Source organism: Frankliniella occidentalis, unplaced genomic scaffold (genome assembly GCF_000697945.3).
Source record: "Frankliniella occidentalis isolate FOCC.00 unplaced genomic scaffold, Focc_3.1 Scaffold15, whole genome shotgun sequence".
Taxonomy (NCBI): Eukaryota; Metazoa; Arthropoda; class Insecta; order Thysanoptera; family Thripidae; genus Frankliniella; species Frankliniella occidentalis.
Window position 1 is genome coordinate 859,283 of NW_026267145.1, and position 21,520 is coordinate 880,802.

The 21,520-nt window shown below is 37.6% G+C and overlaps 4 protein-coding genes across 11 annotated transcripts; 2 read left to right on the forward strand and 2 right to left on the reverse strand.

The window, feature by feature from the left end:
* Positions 1–52: 52 nt before the first annotated feature.
* LOC113211698 (polyribonucleotide nucleotidyltransferase 1, mitochondrial) lies at positions 53–7,018 on the reverse strand. Of its 7 annotated transcripts, XM_052263972.1 has the most exons (10): positions 6,872–7,018; positions 3,006–3,961; positions 2,000–2,914; positions 1,736–1,909; positions 1,465–1,658; positions 1,233–1,390; positions 925–1,112; positions 703–823; positions 390–623; positions 53–315 (listed from the first exon to the last, which is right to left on the reverse strand). In XM_052263972.1, the coding sequence occupies exons 2-10, from the start codon at positions 3,146–3,148 to the stop codon at positions 79–81; spliced, it is 2,364 nt and encodes a 787-aa protein (XP_052119932.1). In that variant the 5' UTR covers positions 3,149–3,961; positions 6,872–7,018; the 3' UTR covers positions 53–78. The 7 variants fall into 7 exon arrangements, with proteins under 7 accessions (XP_052119932.1, XP_052119931.1, XP_052119930.1 ...); XM_052263971.1 differs by lacking the exons at positions 3,006–3,961; positions 6,872–7,018 and adding an exon at positions 5,916–6,413; XM_052263970.1 differs by lacking the exons at positions 1,233–1,390; positions 1,465–1,658; positions 1,736–1,909; ... (1 more) ...; positions 3,006–3,961; positions 6,872–7,018 and adding exons at positions 4,143–4,300; positions 4,375–4,568; positions 4,646–4,819; positions 4,910–5,824; positions 5,916–6,413.
* LOC113211688 (protein shuttle craft) lies at positions 6,974–12,966 on the forward strand. The gene is made up of 11 exons (XM_026430149.2): positions 6,974–8,165; positions 8,242–8,418; positions 8,538–8,769; positions 8,841–9,004; positions 9,095–9,912; positions 9,997–10,227; positions 10,317–10,501; positions 10,660–10,858; positions 10,970–11,122; positions 11,207–11,310; positions 11,743–12,966. Exons 1-11 carry the CDS (start codon positions 6,974–6,976, stop codon positions 11,933–11,935), a joined length of 3,648 nt encoding a protein of 1,215 aa, XP_026285934.1. The 3' UTR covers positions 11,936–12,966.
* A 364-nt stretch (positions 12,967–13,330) lies between these two features.
* LOC113211466 (solute carrier family 12 member 9) lies at positions 13,331–19,521 on the forward strand. Its single transcript, XM_026429839.2, has 16 exons — positions 13,331–13,665; positions 13,879–14,187; positions 14,297–14,431; positions 14,587–14,721; positions 14,806–15,011; positions 15,094–15,310; positions 15,403–15,672; positions 15,763–15,970; positions 16,097–16,295; positions 16,426–16,668; positions 16,875–17,023; positions 17,094–17,306; positions 17,377–17,494; positions 17,586–17,711; positions 17,889–18,001; positions 18,125–19,521. The coding sequence occupies exons 2-16, from the start codon at positions 13,893–13,895 to the stop codon at positions 18,327–18,329; spliced, it is 2,832 nt and encodes a 943-aa protein (XP_026285624.1). The 5' UTR covers positions 13,331–13,665; positions 13,879–13,892; the 3' UTR covers positions 18,330–19,521.
* Positions 19,503–21,498, reverse strand: LOC113211477 (elongator complex protein 5). 2 transcript variants are annotated; one of them, XM_052263977.1, is made up of 6 exons: positions 21,300–21,498; positions 20,953–21,207; positions 20,260–20,424; positions 19,997–20,160; positions 19,748–19,923; positions 19,503–19,660 (listed from the first exon to the last, which is right to left on the reverse strand). In XM_052263977.1, exons 2-6 carry the CDS (start codon positions 21,014–21,016, stop codon positions 19,555–19,557), a joined length of 675 nt encoding a protein of 224 aa, XP_052119937.1. In that variant the 5' UTR covers positions 21,017–21,207; positions 21,300–21,498; the 3' UTR covers positions 19,503–19,554. The 2 variants fall into 2 exon arrangements, with proteins under 2 accessions (XP_052119937.1, XP_052119936.1); XM_052263976.1 differs by having other exon boundaries at positions 21,296–21,498.
* Between the last annotated feature and the right edge of the window lie 22 nt (positions 21,499–21,520).

The following is a 21,520-nucleotide window of genomic DNA, read 5'->3' on the forward strand; positions in this document are numbered from 1 at the left end:
AATCTGGTCATCTGGTAAAGCAGTGTAGCACGTTAAACATCAAAACACAACATTTATGACAAAAGTTTATTTACATTACTACTTTTCGTTTTCTAAATTAACATTTTTATTCTCACATTCTGAGTTAGCCACTATTCTTTCCTTTCTAAGCTGAGTAGAATGAGAAGTCAAACTTTCTAAATCATGCACCCGTCCTGTTGACTCTTGTAATGCTCTTCTAGACAAACGAATTTGTCCACTGACAGGATCACGGCCAAAATATTTGACAGATATTTTCTGACCAACAGTCAGCCCTACTGCACTAGGATGAGCAATCTATAAGAAATTAGAAATCAGATATCAGAATGCACTTAGGATAGCTTTAAATTCATAGAATGAAGATCACATACCTTGCGAACATCTAAGTGAGAGTTGTTAATAAAAACTGGCATAAGTTGTGGATGTAGAGAAACCATAGCACCAGATTCTTTCAATTCCATAATTTTAACACTGTAAATCGCTCCAAATTCGAATTGAGGTTCAGGATTACTATCCAATATCTTTTGCACAACTTCATAAGCCTCCTGCATTGCAGCATCATTTGGTGCAAACGCAGAAAACGTTGTATCTTCTACATGTGTAATCTAAAAGTCATTCCACTGCATTGAGACTACAAAAATTGTAAAAATATAACTGAAATCTAGCAACTGTTGTTAATTATACCTGAACCCCAGTCTGGAGAAATAGCTTTTTAATATTGATCCATGCTGGTCCAAGTAACAAATTCCGCTTTTGCACAGGTACTTCAAACGTCTCTAGGATAGGCATGTTTTCTTCTTTGACACTAAAAAATTAGCAGTTACACCCTTTCTATCAATATCCAAGTAGGGGCAAAGTATAGAGGACCACATTTAAAAAATTAATTTTTTACTTAAGTTCTCGTACCTGGGAGAAGAAATGGTTTCACTCATTATGTTGATTATTTTTCGCTTTGCTGTATGACCCTCAGATAAAACCTTGTGTAAGATATCCAATGAAATTCCAGGTATCTTGAAATCTGCTTGCAATGCAGTTATTCCAGTTTTCGTTCCAGCAATTTTGAAGTCCATGTCCCCTATGTAATCTTCTATTCCCTAAAATATAAAACTTTTATTACATCATATATTTTTAAAAATCTATGGAAACAAACGTTAAAGTATGTGAGCACAAAATAACTCAAATAAATATGGTTTGAACAACATAAATTAACACACCAGTATATCTGTAAGAATTCTATAATCTTCAATTTCGCCGTCTGGTTGGCAACGAGTAACAAGGCCCATTGCGACCCCACTTGCCATTGCTGAGATGGGTACACCAGCATCCAATAATGCCATTGATCCTCCACATACGGTTGCCATGGACGAGGAACCTAAGGAATTATGCATTTATATCACTACTGATCTAGGTCTTAAGACCAAGTGCTCTGAATTTGGAATATCTAACCGTTTGACTCCAACACTTCAGATGTAAGTCTGATGCAAAATGGATAATCAGCAGGTACAACTGGACGCAATCCTTTTTCAGCAAGAGCTCCATGTCCAATTTCTCGTCTACTAACTCCACGTCCTTGTTTAACTTCATTTGTGGCGTACCCAGGAAATTCATAGTTGAGGAAAAAACTCTTTTCCTTAAGACCACTGAAATAGAATTACATTAATGAAATAAATAACCCACTGAAAAGATGCTACCAGAAGTTGAACATTGATCATCCCACCTAGTAAGGATTGTGTAGGAGTCAGTCTTCACCGCTGACTGAGGAGAGTCTAATGCAACTGTACATAAGACCTGAGTTTGTCCTCTTTGAAATAATGAAGAACCATGTAGTGGTTTATACAAGTTAACTTCGCAGGATATATCTCGAACATCATTTAAACCTCTTCCATCACACCTTAATCAAAACAAATAAAATTTTACTTTAAAAACGGAATAAAAGATGAAGAGATGAAAAGTAATGCGCAGTTAATTTAATTGTTCTTACCTCACATTAGATTCAAATATTAGGTCACGAAAGACATTCCTAACAAAGGCACTAAATGCATGATTGATGTTGTTCTCAACGGTTTCAATACTCTGTGATTTTATGTTCTTTACTATAGAATCTCTTAGAGATGAAACAGCTTTGTCTCGTTGCTGTTTATTTAGAGTGAAATCAGAAAATATGTTTTTGAGGTCAGTTAAATAATGTAATTGCAAATATTCAAGCAACTCTTGTCTAAATATTTTTTCCTTAACTTCTTGCTTTGTTTTACCACATTTTATAGTTAATTGTTCAATAGAAGCTACAATTTTTTTCACTTCTTTCATACCAGCCTTAATACTATGTAAGACTGTGTTCAAATTGAGATCATTAAAACTCCCTTCGACCATAACAACTTTTGAGGATTTAATTCCCGCCACAACCAAGTTCATGGCACTTTTTTGGAGCTCGTGTCTAGTTGGATTAATGATAATGTCATCACCTATTAATCCGACACGCACGGCACCAACTGGTCCATCCCATGGTATATCAGACAATGACAGAGCTGTTGAGGCTGCATTAATACATAAAACCTCTGGATCATTGATGCCATCAGCAGACAACAAATTAGACATAATTTGAACCTCAGAGAGATAGTTTTTAGGGAACAGTGGGCGTATTGAGCGGTCAGTCAATCTTGCAGTTAAAATTTCTCGCTCAGACTGTCCAAGTTCTCTACGAAGGTAATTTGTAGGTATACGACCAGCTGCTGCTGATTTCATTCTAAACTCCACAGTCAGGGGAAGAAAAGAATCTTGCAAATCATGTGAATCTTTGCAGACAGCAGTGACCATAACAGCAGTGTCTTCAGATTGAACAACGGCTGATCCATTGGCCATTTTTGCATATTTTCCTGTGGAGAATGTTAACGTTTTCCTGTAGATAGAATGGAAAAAATTGAAAAATATGGGAAATGACATGCCTTAAACAGCATGACCCATAAATTAATATTGTATCATAGACTCACCCGTTCAGTAACGACACTGTTTCTTTAATTTCATGAGGCTTGTTATTGCACATAAAGGAACTAATGGTAATAGCCCGGCACGATAGGTTATGGAATGACTTTAGTTTCACACTTTTCAGCCTATTTCTTAAAAGACTTGCCATATTTGCAATAGAGTTCGATAAATGAATTAATACTGTAGCAACCTCTAATGCTGAACGGTATACTTCTGAAGGTACTCTATGTGCTTGTTGTGATTATTTCGTATTCTGCTTCTGCTTGCGAACATGCTGCCGTTCTACACCAACAATTTCTCATATGTATGACAACATTTATGAACTATTTTAATTTTAGTTCTTATTATTAAATCCACATTCCACTAATACTTCGAGTTAGTTTGGCTGTGAAAATGTGCCAGAGGTGGGCATCATTGTCATGTGTAAAGCAGTCATCATCATTGAGAATCACAGCACAGTCACAACAAACGTCACACTTCCTTCACGCTCCCTTCTCTTTCACTTTCTCTTCCTCTCTCACGCCAGTCTCTATCGCACACACACATCCACATCACATCATACGTCTGTGTCCGTGTCCGTCTGTCCCCCCCGTCCCCGTCCGACGGCGTCGACGATGGTAACGATTGATGACGGAATTTTAGGGGCACGGATTTATCTTGGACGGGCGAAGGGAAGGGTTGAAAATCGCCCCACAGCGTGCCCTCGCTTTAGTACTACTACTGCGCTTCATTAGGACGGACCTGAACACGAATCGCACGAATTCAGAAGCATAGTAAAGGTATCAACTTGTGAGTGATAACTTTCTTCAAGCATTGAGAGGTTATATCAAGATTGTTGTAGGCTCGTTATTTTACCGTGGCGCTCTTCTGGACAATTTCTCTGCCCGAGAATGAGTCTTTTCCTATATTGAGCATTGGAGCATGAACACGGCCGATTCATCTTCTGATAAATTATTGGCACCTTATGTTCAACCAAGTATCAAGAACCCAACAGTTGTTGCATCTGTGTAATCTTCTATTCCCTAAAATATAAAACTTTTATTACATCATATATTTTTAAAAATCTATGGAAACAAACGTTAAAGTATGTGAGCACAAAATAACTCAAATAAATATGGTTTGAACAACATAAATTAACACACCAGTATATCTGTAAGAATTCTATAATCTTCAATTTCGCCGTCTGGTTGGCAACGAGTAACAAGGCCCATTGCGACCCCACTTGCCATTGCTGAGATGGGTACACCAGCATCCAATAATGCCATTGATCCTCCACATACGGTTGCCATGGACGAGGAACCTAAGGAATTATGCATTTATATCACTACTGATCTAGGTCTTAAGACCAAGTGCTCTGAATTTGGAATATCTAACCGTTTGACTCCAACACTTCAGATGTAAGTCTGATGCAAAATGGATAATCAGCAGGTACAACTGGACGCAATCCTTTTTCAGCAAGAGCTCCATGTCCAATTTCTCGTCTACTAACTCCACGTCCTTGTTTAACTTCATTTGTGGCGTACCCAGGAAATTCATAGTTGAGGAAAAAACTCTTTTCCTTAAGACCACTGAAATAGAATTACATTAATGAAATAAATAACCCACTGAAAAGATGCTACCAGAAGTTGAACATTGATCATCCCACCTAGTAAGGATTGTGTAGGAGTCAGTCTTCACCGCTGACTGAGGAGAGTCTAATGCAACTGTACATAAGACCTGAGTTTGTCCTCTTTGAAATAATGAAGAACCATGTAGTGGTTTATACAAGTTAACTTCGCAGGATATATCTCGAACATCATTTAAACCTCTTCCATCACACCTTAATCAAAACAAATAAAATTTTACTTTAAAAACGGAATAAAAGATGAAGAGATGAAAAGTAATGCGCAGTTAATTTAATTGTTCTTACCTCACATTAGATTCAAATATTAGGTCACGAAAGACATTCCTAACAAAGGCACTAAATGCATGATTGATGTTGTTCTCAACAGTTTCAATACCCTGTGATTTTATGTTCTTAACTATAGAATCTCTTAGAGATGAAACAGCTTTGTCTCGTTGCTGTTTATTTAGAGTGAAATCAGAAAATATGTTTTTGAGGTCAGTTAAATAATGTAATTGCAAATATTCAAGCAACTCTTGTCTAAATATTTTTTCCTTAACTTCTTGCTTTGTTTTACCACATTTTATAGTTAATTGTTCAATAGAAGCTACAATTTTTTTCACTTCTTTCATACCAGCCTTAATACTATGTAAGACTGTGTTCAAATTGAGATCATTAAAACTCCCTTCGACCATAACAACTTTTGAGGATTTAATTCCCGCCACAACCAAGTTCATGGCACTTTTTTGGAGCTCGTGTCTAGTTGGATTAATGATAATGTCATCACCTATTAATCCGACACGCACGGCACCAACTGGTCCATCCCATGGTATATCAGACAATGACAGAGCTGTTGAGGCTGCATTAATACATAAAACCTCTGGATCATTGATGCCATCAGCAGACAACAAATTAGACATAATTTGAACCTCAGAGAGATAGTTTTTAGGGAACAGTGGGCGTATTGAGCGGTCAGTCAATCTTGCAGTTAAAATTTCTCGCTCAGACTGTCCAAGTTCTCTACGAAGGTAATTTGTAGGTATACGACCAGCTGCTGCTGATTTCATTCTAAACTCCACAGTCAGGGGAAGAAAAGAATCTTGCAAATCATGTGAATCTTTGCAGACAGCAGTGACCATAACAGCAGTGTCTTCAGATTGAACAACGGCTGATCCATTGGCCATTTTTGCATATTTTCCTGTGGAGAATGTTAACGTTTTCCTGTAGATAGAATGGAAAAAATTGAAAAATATGGGAAATGACATGCCTTAAACAGCATGACCCATAAATTAATATTGTATCATAGACTCACCCGTTCAGTAACGACACTGTTTCTTTAATTTCATGAGGCTTGTTATTGCACATAAAGGAACTAATGGTAATAGCCCGGCACGATAGGTTATGGAATGACTTTAGTTTCACACTTTTCAGCCTATTTCTTAAAAGACTTGCCATATTTGCAATAGAGTTCGATAAATGAATTAATACTGTAGCAACCTCTAATGCTGAACGGTATACTTCTGAAGGTACTCTATGTGCTTGTTGTGATTATTTCGTATTCTGCTTCTGCTTGCGAACATGCTGCCGTTCTACACCAACAATTTCTCATATGTATGACAACATTTATGAACTATTTTAATTTTAGTTCTTATTATTAAATCCACATTCCACTAATACTTCGAGTTAGTTTGGCTGTGAAAATGTGCCAGAGGTGGGCATCATTGTCATGTGTAAAGCAGTCATCATCATTGAGAATCACAGCACAGTCACAACAAACGTCACACTTCCTTCACGCTCCCTTCTCTTTCACTTTCTCTTCCTCTCTCACGCCAGTCTCTATCGCACACACACATCCACATCACATCATACGTCTGTGTCCGTGTCCGTCTGTCCCCCCCGTCCCCGTCCGACGGCGTCGACGATGGTAACGATTGATGACGGAATTTTAGGGGCACGGATTTATCTTGGACGGGCGAAGGGAAGGGTTGAAAATCGCCCCACAGCGTGCCCTCGCTTTAGTACTACTACTGCGCTTCATTAGGACGGACCTGAACACGAATCGCACGAATTCAGAAGCATAGTAAAGGTATCAACTTGTGAGTGATAACTTTCTTCAAGCATTGAGAGGTTATATCAAGATTGTTGTAGGCTCGTTATTTTACCGTGGCGCTCTTCTGGACAATTTCTCTGCCCAAGAATGAATCTTTTCCTATATTGAGCATTGGAGCATGAACACGGCCGATTCATCTTCTGATAAATTATTGGCACCTTATGTTCAACCAAGTATCAAGAACCCAACAGTTGTTGCATGCGTGAAATCGTGACCCCTTCCTTTTCTCTCTTTTTATCTTGTTCTGCCGGATTTGTAAAATGGCGAGTGGATCGAACAATTTCATGAGAAATAATGAAGGAGCGTCCAGCTTTTCTGATTTGGCTGCTAACTCCTCTTTGACAGCTACTGCTACAGAATTTGTACCAAATTCAGCTAATAAGAGCAAGTTCTTCAAGAAATCCAAGAATCCTAGAAGTTTTGCCCAGGGTTACAGGAGTCATCCCAGAGAAAATGTAGGAGAGCAATCTTACAGTTCCTCAGGATTTTCTGAACAGACTCTAGACAGACATTCTACTAGTGGAAAGTATCAAAACCGCTATGGTAATGTTTCCGGTTCCGAAGGGAATGACTTTCCTGCAGGTAATATTCCGGTTAGATCAAATGATGTTTCCAACGGTGGATCCTCTTCTAAGACATCGTCAAAATCATCCAGTGCAACAAAATATTTCAATGGCTATAGAGGGTACAACAAAAGCCGAAAAGATAGTCCTGGTCAAGCTTCTGCAAACAATTTTTCTGAAGGTGGTGAATTTGAAGAAGCTGTTGGAGGCAAAAGTTTGAAACCCTATTATAATAAAGATAATGGTCCTGGTTATGTCAAACCAAGAGACCGTAATGGGAATAGGGACCAAGTTGCTGACCAACATTCAGATCAACCACCTTATGGTGATCGATCTAAATTCAGAGAAAGCAGAGATCAGGTACCTATGCGGTCTCAGAAAAGAGATGAGCCTAATAGAGGTAAAGATCGTTCTAGATTTTGGGAACGTAACAATCATGCGGACAGAGAAACAGGCGATGATTCAAGGTCTTTTGATAGATACTCTAGTCATCATTCTGAGAGAGGTCAAGACCATTACCAGGATCGATATTATTCAAACCGGCCCAACAGGCGATACTCTGATCGCAATCAAGAGCGACAGTCAGATGACCGTAACAGAAATCATAGCTATGAGCAAGACTTAAGGTCTCAGGGTTATAGCTCAAGAGGCAGATTCCAATATGATTTTATGAAGGAAGATCAAAATCGACAGCGAAATAATGTTCACTCCAAAGGAAGAAACTTAACACACAATTTCAATACTCAAGAAACTTTTAATTATGATAACTCCAAGCAATTCTCAAATGAGAGTAGCTATATGGAGAGAGAGGTATCCAGTTCAAGTCGGAGAGAGAATGACTTCAGCTCCTATTCTCGGCAGAATACTCAGAGGAAGTTTAGCTATCGAGGTAAGAATTCACATCATACCACTTCCATTTTTTGTTCTGCATCCATATTTTATACACACATTTGGTTTATTTTCAGATGGAGACGATGTTTCGCAAAGAGAACGTTTAACAGAACAGCTGACTCGTGGTGTTTTGGAATGTCTTGTCTGTTGTGATAGAGTGAGACAACATGATGCTGTGTGGAGTTGCTCCAATTGTTTCCATGTTTTGCATTTGAGATGTGTCACAAAATGGGCTAAGTCATCCAAGGCTGGTAAGGTTTTCTTTAGTAGTTGCTGTGTTTATGGTTTATTCACTTCATTATCTAACTTATTAAAGTTCTTAAATTCACATTTTAACTCAAAACTTGAAATTTATTATCATTATTTATAGAGACAGGTTGGCGCTGCCCAGCTTGTCAAAATGTGACGGAAACTCTCCCATCTCAGTATAGGTGCTTTTGCAACAAAGTTGTGGATCCTTCATGGAATCGGCATGACACCCCACACACTTGTGGGGAGGTGTGTGGAAAATCGCGGGAGGGCCAACGGCCACAATGTGTCCACAAGTGTACTTTGTTGTGCCATCCAGGTCCTTGTCCACCCTGTGTTGCTCAAGTTACAAGGTGTGTCTTTGGTCTTACAATTAAGGTTTCATTGGTACAGTGAGTTTTGTTTACATACAATTCTTTTTCAGGAATTGTGGTTGTGGCAAAACATCTCAAACAGTTAAGTGTGCTTTAGAAAAGCCCTTACTTTGTGAAGCAATTTGTAATAAGATTCTGAACTGTGGTGTCCATTATTGTGAGAAAAGTTGCCATGCTGGAGCATGTGAGCCATGTGAACTCAAAATTGAACAAGGTACAGTATGAAATTTCCATTTACTCTTGCTTCAAATTGTAATTTCCTTTTCCTTGTTTGTTTCTTACATAACTCGCTTTCTGTTTTCAGTGTGTTTCTGTAAGAAACAAAGGAGAGAAGTTGATTGTATACCTGAAAACCAAGGTGTTCTGGAGTTCAGTTGTAATGGAATCTGTGAACAGTTTTTGGCCTGTGGAAATCACAAATGTGATGATGTGTGCCATGAAGGTGAATGCAAACCATGCCAGTTCACTCCTGACCTTATCACTCATTGCCCTTGTGGAAAAACTGAATTAAGTTCAAAACCTGATGATTTGAGAAGAAATTGTCTGGATCCTATTCCAACCTGTGGGAAAATTTGTAGTAGGAGACTTTCTTGTGGTCAACCGAGCAACCCTCATACTTGTAAATCTAGTTGCCATTCTGACGGGTGTCCTCCATGTTTGCTTACGACTATGGTTCGGTGTCGATGTGGACACATGGACAGAGAATTGCCTTGTGATCAACTTACCTCAAAAGCTGATGATGCCAGATGTGAGAAGAAATGTACGAAGAAGCGCAGCTGTGCTAAACACAAATGTAACCAGCAGTGTTGCATTGAAATAGATCACCCTTGTCCGCTTCCCTGTAATCACACTCTGAGCTGTGGACTTCATCGTTGTGAACAGCTTTGCCATCGAGGGCATTGTCAACCATGCTGGAGAACCAGCTTTGAAGAATTGTTTTGTGAATGCGGTGTTGAAGTTTTGTACCCACCTGTGCCTTGTGGCACAAAGCCCCCACCATGCTCTCGTCCCTGCTCTCGTCAGCATGACTGTGAGCATCCAGCCCTTCATCCGTGTCACAGTGACACCCACTGCCCTCCCTGTACAGTTCTTACCCAGAAATATTGTTATGGAAATCATGAGGTATGGACTTACTGTGTATAACTATATAAGTTTGCTCTATTGTTTTCTTAACATTTTTTCTCAAACGTGTTTGGTTTCATTCAGTTAAGGAAAAGTATTCCTTGCCATCAGAAAGAATTTTCTTGTGGTCTACCATGTAACAAAGAGTTGCCCTGTGGGCGCCATAAGTGCATTCAATTGTGTCACAAGGAAGAATGTTTGCGTCTTGGAGCAGTGTGCACTCAACCGTGTATTTCACCACGACCCACTTGCCAACATCCTTGCTCTGCACCCTGTCATGAAGGCAGTTGTCCAGATGTGCCATGCAAAGAAACGGTGTGATATCTTTCTGGTTTTAGCTCCTTTTAAGGTATCTTAAATGCAATTGTGTCATGTTATAATTGAAATATCTGTGTAAATTACAGGTTAGAGTAACTTGTGAATGTGGGCATCGCTCAGCCATGAGGCCGTGTTCTGAAAACACAAAAGAATATCAACGCATTGCTACTTCACTGCTAGCCTCTAAAATGGCAGATGTTCAGCTAGGCCATAGTATAGATATCGGAGACATTATGGGTAATGCCAGTACCAAAAAATTATACTTAAAATCGTAAGTAGTTTTCCATTTCCTTTCTGATCTTAGCAGCTAGTTTTGTTGTGACCCATATCCAGCCATATCAGAGGTCTTAATCTTGGGCCAAACAATATCTGATAGTCAACATGCTTATTTTTTGAGGTACATATAAATTTCTGCCTTTCTCTTCTCAGGCTTGAGTGCAATGATGAATGCAAGGCCATTGAAAGGAATCGCAGAATGGCCATAGGTCTTCAAATTCGAAATCCTGATATAAGTCAGAAACTAACTCCTCGTTACTCAGACTTCATGCGAGGCATGGCCAAAAAAGATCCCTTATTTTGTCAAAATGCTCATGAGAAGCTGACTGAACTAGTAAAATTAGCCAAGGAGGTAAAAAATAAACGTTGTTGCTGACTCATACTTTGAGTTGCATATATTTTACTTATCTACCTACCCTATACAATGTGTATAATACTTCAAATATTTCTTACTTGCTTACAGTCCAAGCAGAAAAGTCGAAGCTATTCATTTGAAGTTATGAATAGAGAGAAGCGCCAGTTTCTTCATGAGTACTGTGAGCATTTTGGATGTGAATCAGTTGCTTATGATCAAGAGCCTAAACGTAATGTAGTTGCAACTGCACAAAAAGCCAAGGTAAGGAAATGGATTTACCTTACCATAATTTCACTGTTGAAGATTATTTAGTTCTCACTGTTGTTTTCTATTTATCTCTATCAGGCATGGCTCCCAAGCGTAGGGTTGTTGGAACTTGTGCAAAGAGAAGCAGGTCAGCGTAAAGTACCTGGACCGATGCTGAACTCTGTTAAGAAACCTATCAATAGGTATGTATTCGTTATTTGCAGAACTAAACATACCATACAGGGTGGTCCATAGACCCCTTCCTTTAATATGCTTATACTTTACCGCATGCAAGCGTGCGGGCGCGTTGCATACTCACACGGGGCCATAAGGCGCCTTGGTGAGCGACGGAAGGCCAGCCCGCTGGCACGCCTTCATGCGGTACAGTATAAGAATAAGCAACAGAAAGGAAGGGGTCTATGGACCAAACTGTATGTCTGAAAGAGTACATTGTCTGAAATGTACTGTCAAACAAATCAGTAGCTGTCTCTTACTTCGTCAAACAGACTCTAGTAGCTGGAGCTATTACATTTAAAGACAATATACTTTAAGCAAAAAGCTACCTTGTGTGGACATGTTTTATTCACGTTCCTGAATTATAGAATACAGTAACAATATTAAACATATTTTTGCAGAAATATGGACACGTTGTCTAGCAAGTGGGCAACCAAACCGACTACTGATGGATCCTCTAGCTCCAATGTACCACAAACTCTAGTTTCAACTGGCGCTGCTTACAAAACTGCCACCTATCCAAGTTCACATGGTGATGAGTCTGCCTCTGGAAGTAGTAGTGGTGTTTCTTTTATTGATCACTTCAATTCATAAAGCCTCATACAGATGTAAAACAGTGATATGATTTATGATTTACTATTCAATTTGAAGTTGTGGATATTAAAAGACATTTTCTTCTTTATTTTTGTTTTGTCTGGGTGGGTTCTGTTCCATTGAAAGTTGATTGAAAGTTGTTTATATTGGGTAATGGGTAATAATTCTATCAAAGACTGATTGGATGAGGAGTACTTTTCCAATAGTATAGTTAGAGTAAAGGAAATTGTATGTGTTGTGCCCAAAAATATCATATTCTTTTTTGTCTCCGAGGCCTACAATCTCCCTTTAAACTGACTTACCAGACCTATGTTATAAGTCATTCATTCATTATTTTTGTATGGATCTGTTTGTACTTATGCATTGTATCATCTCCCTATTTTCCTAAGAGTTCAATTTTTGAATTTGTGAACCATTTGGTTTAATGATAGTTTATTATTATTGTATATATATATAGGGGGTTTGGGATTAAAGCACCAGGTCATTTGGAAAACTGTTGGTAAACATCTAACTTTTTGTGTTTGATTAACATTACACAAAAATATGTTAGATCTTGTATGAATAAATTCTAGCCGCCCATGAATTTATTCCTTTAAGTTTTGTTGTTGTACTGAGGTACAGCACATATATTTTTTGATGACTAGCCATGTTCATGTTCATAAGGCTAGTGAGGTATATTTTACTTTATCATTTTACTCCAGTGCCAATATGTTTCTTATTGTCATAATAAACAATAATATTGTAATTAAATTAAATCAGTGCTTCTGACAATCTGACTAATGTGGGGGTAACTTTGATAAATTTTAAAGATTTTTTTTTTGTGTCTATCCAATGATGAAATAATAACTAGTGTACCTTCAAGATACCCCTGGCCTTTTCTATCGCCTGTTGTAATGGCATGTACATTTCAAGTCTTTATTTTTGTCTTTTAAACATCTGTAAAATAAAATTTGCCCTTCTGTCAGTGTTTCTCCACAAAAACTCTACCAATTGTACTGTTCGAGAGAAATAAAAAATTCTTCAGAAACGTTTTCCTTCTCTCAATAACATTCGTCTAACTAATCTCACTATTTCACAAGCAATCATGTCATGCTGTGCATTCCATATCTACAAAATACACCCACATGAGAACACTCCATGTGGGGGGAGAGCAGGGGAGAAGGGAAGTACGATGACGATGATACAACTCATTTCATCATGGTCCAGTCAAGCTTCGACCACCAATCCGCGACCGTTCTAAAATTACTATACACACTTGTCATCAGTGAAAGTATCTTCTTTGAACTAGGGACAAATTTTAAGCCGTCCACCCAAACAGGAGGCAGGAGATCTCTGAGATCTCCTGAGATGATTGCAATCTGTGTCGGCTGCTGACTGAAGACTGAAGGAGGAGCTCCTTTAAATTTGCCATACCCAGGGAAATCGGTCCCATGACAGACGTGTTCGTGTTGTGTTGTGTTGTGTTATTGTTCGCTTTTGTCTCAAAATACACTGTAACGGAACTAACTTAGGTCATTACGAAAAATTCACTGCTTCACAATGGTCTTTCCCTTAATAAGTTTCTTCATATAGTTTTGGTTAATTCTGATTTTGTTGAGGAGAAAGGATAAGGCGGCCAATCATGACTCATAACCTGAAAATCTGACAGCAACACCCTCTTTCTCTTTCAATATATAAAAAAGCAGCAACATAGAGGCATTCATCTCAAACTTCACATTTCGAACCTTCAGGTAAAAATGTTAATCTCATTTAGTCTTCCGGTAATTGATATGTATGTTTATAGCTCTGTTTTGTTCTGTCTTGGTCCGTATTGTTTTACTGTATGGCTGTCAACTTAGCACTTGTCAAAAAACTTTAATTTTAATTGCCCTTAAAAATTATTGTGAGGGTAATACAAGACTCTATCCTTATACATGGATGTTTTTTTCTTCTTTTCAATTCAGTGCTTGAGGTCACAATGCTGGCCCCTGATATTGGATCAACTAATGCTGATACTGAGTCATCGGCCGAATCCCCTAGGAATGTGAGATCGCGGGAAAAAGCACCTCTATTATCAAAAAACCGTTTTTTTAGTGGATTGCAGAACATACTTGGTATGTCAGGATCTTCATCCAGTGCTAATGTTGGTGGAGATGGCTATATTGAATTTGGAGTTATGAATCCAGATCCAAGCCGAACTTTAGGTACCTTTGCTGGTGTATTCAGCCCTGTTGCCCTGTCTATGTTCAGTGCTCTTCTCTTTCTGCGTGTTGGTAAGATTTTATATCTACATTGACTTCACTTAATGTTTCCTTACAATTTTAAAAGTTTCAATTTTAAAAACCTGAACAAAAAGTATTTGATTGTCTCCCTTTTGAATAGGTTTCATTGTCGGGAATGCTGGACTACTGATGACCCTTTTGCAATTTCTAATAGCATACAAAATTCTTGTCTTTACTGTTGCATCTATCTGTGCTATTTCAACAAATGGAGCCGTGGAGGGAGGAGGCGCATATTGTATCCTTTTCACAAAACTACTATTATATACACTGTTAACATTTAAAAAAAATAGAGTTGTATTTCATTGTTTTATCTGCAGAGCTCTGTAGAACTCATATTGTTATAATAAGGCCTACCTTTCTATGTAGTATCTTATCCTATTTCAAAATCAGTTATGATAAGTCGAACTCTTGGTCCTGAATTCGGAGGTGCTATTGGAACTCTGTTCTTCTTTGCTAATGTTGTGAGCAGTGCACTCTACATTACTGGTTGCACAGAAGGAATTATGCAAAATTTTGGTCCTTCAGGTACATGAATTCTGAAGAGTTTATTTCTTAATTAACTATGAAGTCCCATTTAGCCCTGTAATTGTATGCTCTTGTTTTCCAAAGGCTACATGGTTGGTGAAAATGGAGGCTTGCTGCCAGATGGGACATGGTGGAGGTTTTTATACTGCACTGTTTTAAATATTCTCAACCTCGGAGTCTGCTTAATTGGAGCTGGCATGTTTGCTAAAACAAGTGCAATCATATTAGCCACAGTGTGTGTTTGCATTCTATCCACTTTGGTCAGCTTTTTTGTTATGGACCCTATGGAGGTAAGTCTTTTCCTGCCTTATTGGTTTTTTATCTGTTTAGCCATTTAGCTGCTGTCGTATTGAAAAACCTTTCCTCTGGCAGGTTGCGCTTCCTGACTCCAATCATTTGGTTCAAAATGAAACTTTCCGTATCAATGGCACATTTACTGGTCTAAACTTTAATACCTTGAAAAGTAATACCTGGCCACATTTTGGTCGGGATTATACAACTCCAAGTGGTGATTGGACGCAGTTTGCTTCTGTCTTTGGAGTTCTATTCAGTGGTGTCACAGGAATAATGGCTGGAGCAAATATGTCTGGTACTGGTTAACATGTGGAGTACAAACTTTACTGTCATCTATTTTCTTTATAATCATGTTTTTGTGTCCATTTTGTGGTTCTTTGTTCCCAGGTGAACTGAAAGAACCCGCTAGAAGTATTCCTAGAGGAACCTTGTCTGCTGTAGCATTCACTTTTGTGGTATATCTTGCCCTTGCTGTCTTAACAGCTGCATCATGTAACAGTTTTCTGCTTCAGAACAATTACTTATTCATGATGCCAATTAATGTGTGGCCTCCATTTGTGGTTATTGGAATTTTAACAGCTACATTCTCTGCCAGCCTCAGTAATCTTATTGGATCCAGTCGTGTCCTTGAGGCCCTTGCCAAAGATAATGTGTTTGGTATGTATGTGATAAACTTAAATAACTTTATTATCAACCTTTAATTTTCCTGTCTTTATATGAGTTGTTGTAAATTTATCTGCATTCCAGGTGTATTGTTAAAATTTGTTTCCCGTGGTGTTTGGAGTGGTAATCCCATTATGGCTGTTTTTCTGTCTTGGGCCTTAGTAGAGGGTATATTATTGATTGGCAGCTTAAATTTAATTGCTCAGATAAACTCAGTTTTGTTTCTGTTGTCATACCTTGCAACTAATATGGCATGTTTGGGATTGGAACTTGCATCTGCACCAAATTTCAGGTAAAAGCAAAGTTATTTTTAAACAGTTGAATTTTGTCAGCTTTAATAGTGGAAGCAATTTTCCGACTAGAAACAAAAGGTTTATCTGCCTGTTAATGCATTGTGCGTGATATAATTTGGTTGCAGGCCATCATTCAAATGGTTTTCTTGGCACACTGCACTGATTGGCTTGTTGGGAACAATAGTGATGATGTTTGTCATCAATCCAATTTATGCATCGTCAAGTATTCTTCTTTGTCTTCTCCTTTTTCTGATGCTCCATTTCTTTTCTCCATCAAGAAATGTTGATTGGGGTTCAATTTCCCAAGCACTTATTTTTCATCAGGTAATTTTATTTTTCAATCTTATTTTTATTGTTGAGAGTTTAGGTTGTGTTTTATGCAGAACTCTCCAACAACCTTTAAACTCTCAGTTTCTAGAGCTTCAAAATATTTGTCTGTGTTGTTATTTGTTAGGTTCGCAAGTATTTGTTGATGTTGGATTCACGCAAAGATCATGTGAAGTTTTGGCGTCCTCAGATGTTGTTATTGGTGAACAACCCTCGTGCTGCGTGCCCATTGATTCATTTCATCAATGATTTAAAGAAGGGTGGACTTTATGTGCTTGGCCATGTTAAAGTTGGTGATTTCACAACATTAGATGCTGATCCAACCTTGGAGGAATACACACACTGGTTATCAATTGTTGACCACCTGAAGGTATGATGTACAAATTATGAATTTTGTAACCCTTTACCAAGCGAACTGCCTTCCAATGACAGTGTATTGGATTTGTCAGCTGCAGTGAGACTTTGGCCCATTTATTATTCTTACTAAAAATAAGAATGTTACAATCTACCAATTCTATCAATGTGTTAGGCATTCATATTTTAACTTACCTACCCCTATCTGCTTTTTTAAAAAAGGTAAAAGCTTTCATTGAGCTGACAGTTGCCCCATCTATCAGAGAGGGACTACAGCATCTGATACGTTTGTCTGGTATGGGTGCCATGAAACCAAATACCATAGTTTTAGGTTTCTATGATGAAGAAGAGCCTGTGGATTTCTTTGAGAGGTACCAAATCAGTTTTTATTAATGAAATCTTGTAATCAAATCTTGCATGCTAATTTTTTTACTTCTGTAGGACACAATCACGTTACAAAACTAGGGACTTTGATAATGTATCAGTCTCCAGCTCCACAAGTGGAAAATTATTTGAACTGAGAACGAGAGAACATCAACCAAGGTTCATTGATCAACAACAGTATGTAGGGATGATTAACGATGTCCTGAAGCTAAGGAAAAACCTATGTATTTGTAGGCACTTCCATAAACTCGACAAAATGGCAGTTACAAAGTAAGTTTTGTGATGACAAAATTCTAAAATTTGGATCTTTAAGTGACCAATCTACTAAATTATCCCTCAGGACTGGGCAGTTCAAGCATATTGATGTGTGGCCCATAAATCTTTTTACTCCTGATGATGATGACCCATTTGACACCAGCAGTCTATTCATGTTGCAGTTAGCTTGCATATTAAACATGGTTTGAATTTTTTATATGTCAATGTTTTAAAAGAAAATCATTTCAGATTAGTTTTGTTACTTGTGGGTTTTAACTTTAAAATGTTTATCAGGTTCCTGGATGGAAGCATTTAAATCTCAGGGTCTACCTTTTAGAATGTGGGAATCAACGTCGCAACAATGAACATCGTTTGCGGCAGCTTCTTCAACAGCTTCGCATCACTGCTAGTATTTACCAGGTAAATAGAAGTTCATTCATTAAACTTTTCTCTGAGTGACATGTTGTCTTAAAGGTACTATTTATTGTGTAAGCTTTTCTTATGCTATGTAATGTTTTTTTTTCTGGAATGTGTTAATATCCAATAATATAAATATTATTTATTTCATGTTTTCTCCTACATTTATTCTCTTTACAGGTGGATGGTTGGACTGAAAAACTCCAATGTCTTCAAAGATCAGGTGGTACAGTTTTGCCAACAGCAATGGATAACTTTACATCAAAGCAGGAGTCTCAGGATTACATATCTAGGTAAATATGAGAGGAAAAAAACTTAACTCATTTTTCTATTTTCCCCAAGTATCTAAGTACCTTAATTCAGTTGACACACAAAATGCAGAGCCCTTGGACTGTAATAAAATTCTTCTATTTCAGTGTCAATGAAATGATAAGAAAGCAGTCACAACAAACCGCTGCCCTGTTTATTTACCTGCCCCCTCCACCTGCAGTTGCCCCAGGACATGCAGATTACAGTATGCTACAGGCAGAATATTTAGACCTTGTTACTAAACTCACCAATGATCTTCCTCCTACTGTATTTGTGTATGGTGTAAGTGCTGTAACATCCACCACTCTGTAATTTATCCTCAATCGGTTTTAGATCCATTGTTCGTTTTTCAATGTGAGATGTTTACTTCCGCCTCTCTTGAGTATTATTTTAATTTGTCACTGAATGAGCCAAAATGTGTACTTCCTGAGACAAAATGTGATTAGATGTGCTGTCTTTGAGCGCATGTTAATGATAGATTGAAAACTTCATATGAAGTAAGTTTTAAGATATCTTTTTCTGAATGAGGGAAAGAATGCAGTGAAGCAGATTGAGTTTATAAAGGATCTAAGCAAGTTCTTGATGCCATACTATTGCACCATGTATTTTGTTGTATTGGTGAAGGTATCTGTCCTGCAAGTTAATTCAGAGTTAAAAAACTGACCACTCAAAACAAGAATTGAAAGAGACTTCTACTTATCAGTAAGTATAACTCTGAGATGATTCAAATCTTTTACATCTTCAGCAAGCTTACCTAGTGTTTCAATATGAATGCATTCCAATTGGACAAAGTTGACCTATTCTTGTTTAATTTTTTATCACCATATGACTGCATTTATATGAATATTAATCTAATAACTCTTTAGAAGCTGTTTTGTGTTCCTTATAGACACATTCTTCTCCCCACCTGCTGTCTCTTCTTTTTTCATGTGCATTTTAAACTACGTTTTTTTGTATACAATTGCACTTTTAAAAAAATATTTGTCTATGAAAGTCCTCTACTAGCAAATTTATGCAACTAAGCTGTATCTGTGATTTTCAGTACAGTATACTGTATTCAGTAAGCTTTACTTTAGTAAGATTGATTTAATATTTTGTATTCAAGTGATATTAAGTATATTCAAAGACTCTGACATTCTCAGTTTAAAATTTGAGTGAAAACTTCTTTAGACATACTGCATCTTTTGAAAACGTGCTGTCTAATTGGACTATGTTATCAACTTCACCTCCGAATCAATGGCATCATTGGGACCAAACTGCATAGCGTTAACATTGTTTTCTTAATTGCTCTTTCAACATGTAACCACATACAGCCCTATGTTCTTCTTTAAATAGAGTCTATTCCTTAAGTCTTACAATTAGTACTTTTACATATTTCCAAAGATCTCTTTTGGGGTGAATATTTTGTAATACCAACACTATATGTGAAGAGAAAAGTTACACTAATGAATTTACTGATAAGTTGTTTTTAAAACAAAAAATATATTTTTGATTGTTTGTCTGATGGCGTTTATTGTTTATTACCTCAAATGTCACTCTAAATATCCAAATCATCATCCGGGTCTTCATCATCCCAGTCATCAACGGCATCAGGCTGATAAAATACCTTTCCTCCTCCCTCTTCTGGTGGGTTGTCAACAGTACTGCAGGTAACAGAATCAAGAGGTTGGTAAAAATTATAGCCAAATTAGGTATGTGAAACAAGATTTAAAAGACTTATGACTACAAACCGCATGTAGGGAAGAATAAGCTTGTTCCTATCCTCTTTCTCCTTGTCACTAAGACTGACACGAAAACTGGCCACATCTTGTGGCAGGGTAGTATTGGGTGAACCCATACCTTTGCCAGTTCCAACAATTGGCTGTGTGTGGAATTGACCATTTGATAACAACATAAATTGCTCTTCCTAAAAGTTTAAAATTAATTAACATTCCATATCTCTTATTCTAGTCACAGAACATGTAGAAAGAGATACTTACTTTTCTTTCAACGTGACCACCAGGTTTCCGATGAGTTATGCGAGCTATTTGATTATTTAAATCTACCACTGTGCTAGCTAGGTGTTTGACATGTGAAATTGATGAAGCGCCACAAGGAATCATATCCCCATGTACAAAACAAAGCAGCTGATTAATTTTAGGACCTGAACGGTAAATAAACATTGATTAATTCTTGAAAGATGTGTATTTAATAGAAGAAAAAAAGCATGGAATTAGAATAGAGCTTCAAACAGAGTACTTACTGTTATCTATACAAGAATTAATTATCTGCTGTAATTCTTGTAAGCAAACCCCAAGGCCAATAGTAAAGAACGGGTTTGACAGTGAATCAATAACTAGATTTATTTCCTTGCAGTTGGCTGGTAACTTTTTACAAATGGTGCTGATGAATCCATTTTGCCTTTGATCTAAAATGAAGTGATTTTTTCTTTCACACAAGAATTCCCAGCCAGAAGTGAAGTGTCTCATTGAGTAGACCTCTAGCATGCTAGAGGTCTAATCTAGACTTAGACTAAACTGACATCTATGTAGACGTCTTTTTGGTCACAAAATAGATTTGATTTAGACCGTAGTCTAGTAGAAGTCCGCCAGACGTCTGCTAATATTGTAATATTTTATAATATATTTTATAATATTTACGCCGGAAAAATGGTGTGAATGGGTTGTTTTGGTGTTGAAAAGACACAACAGTACCATGGTTATACTCTTGAGAATGCCTAAGTAAGAACATTGATTGACACCTCGAAGTCTTTTCAATAATCGGGAGGAGGGGGTGCTTCCGGAGAAACAAACAAGTTAGTCCCCATCCTCTGTCAAATTAAAAAATGCGTCCAGTGCCCATTCCAACAACAATTCAAGGCAAATGCATTTTAAAACAAAGTTAAGGAATAAATAATAGAAAATCAGCTTATCTGAAACATCATTTGATTACATACCAGGATTAATCCAGCCGTGGAAATCGGCAAGGCAATCATGAACACACAAATTTGGCGTTTGCATCTCCAAGGGTTGTAATTGACGCAATGTTTTTCTTTCCCAACAAAGAACATGAGTAGGATGCTCAGATGATATGACATATGATTTCACTAGGGACAGAAATAGCGTTGATCCATTCTGGTCAGTGCAGTCTGGTAGGGGATGAAATGAGTCGCATACATAAGTTCTTGATGCTGGAGGCTCAGTAGTGTGACCTGGATATAAATCAGTTTACAATTCAGCCATGTATAAGAATATATACGAGTAACCTCAACAAAGCATGCTGCTCATGATTATCATTACCTACAAATAGAATGAAAGGACTTTGAAGTTTAGCTTCTCGAATAGTGTCCAGCATGGTTTTAGAGGTAGAATGAAACATACTTCAAAGAAGGTAAGGGATAAAGAACTTAAAGAACAACAGTTCTAATGTTTTTGTTTCGAAACTCGATCAAGCCATCTGACTGAAAATCTCCCTTCTTCCCCTCCTGTTGTCTGTTGTGAGTGCTTTCCATTTGTAACCATAGT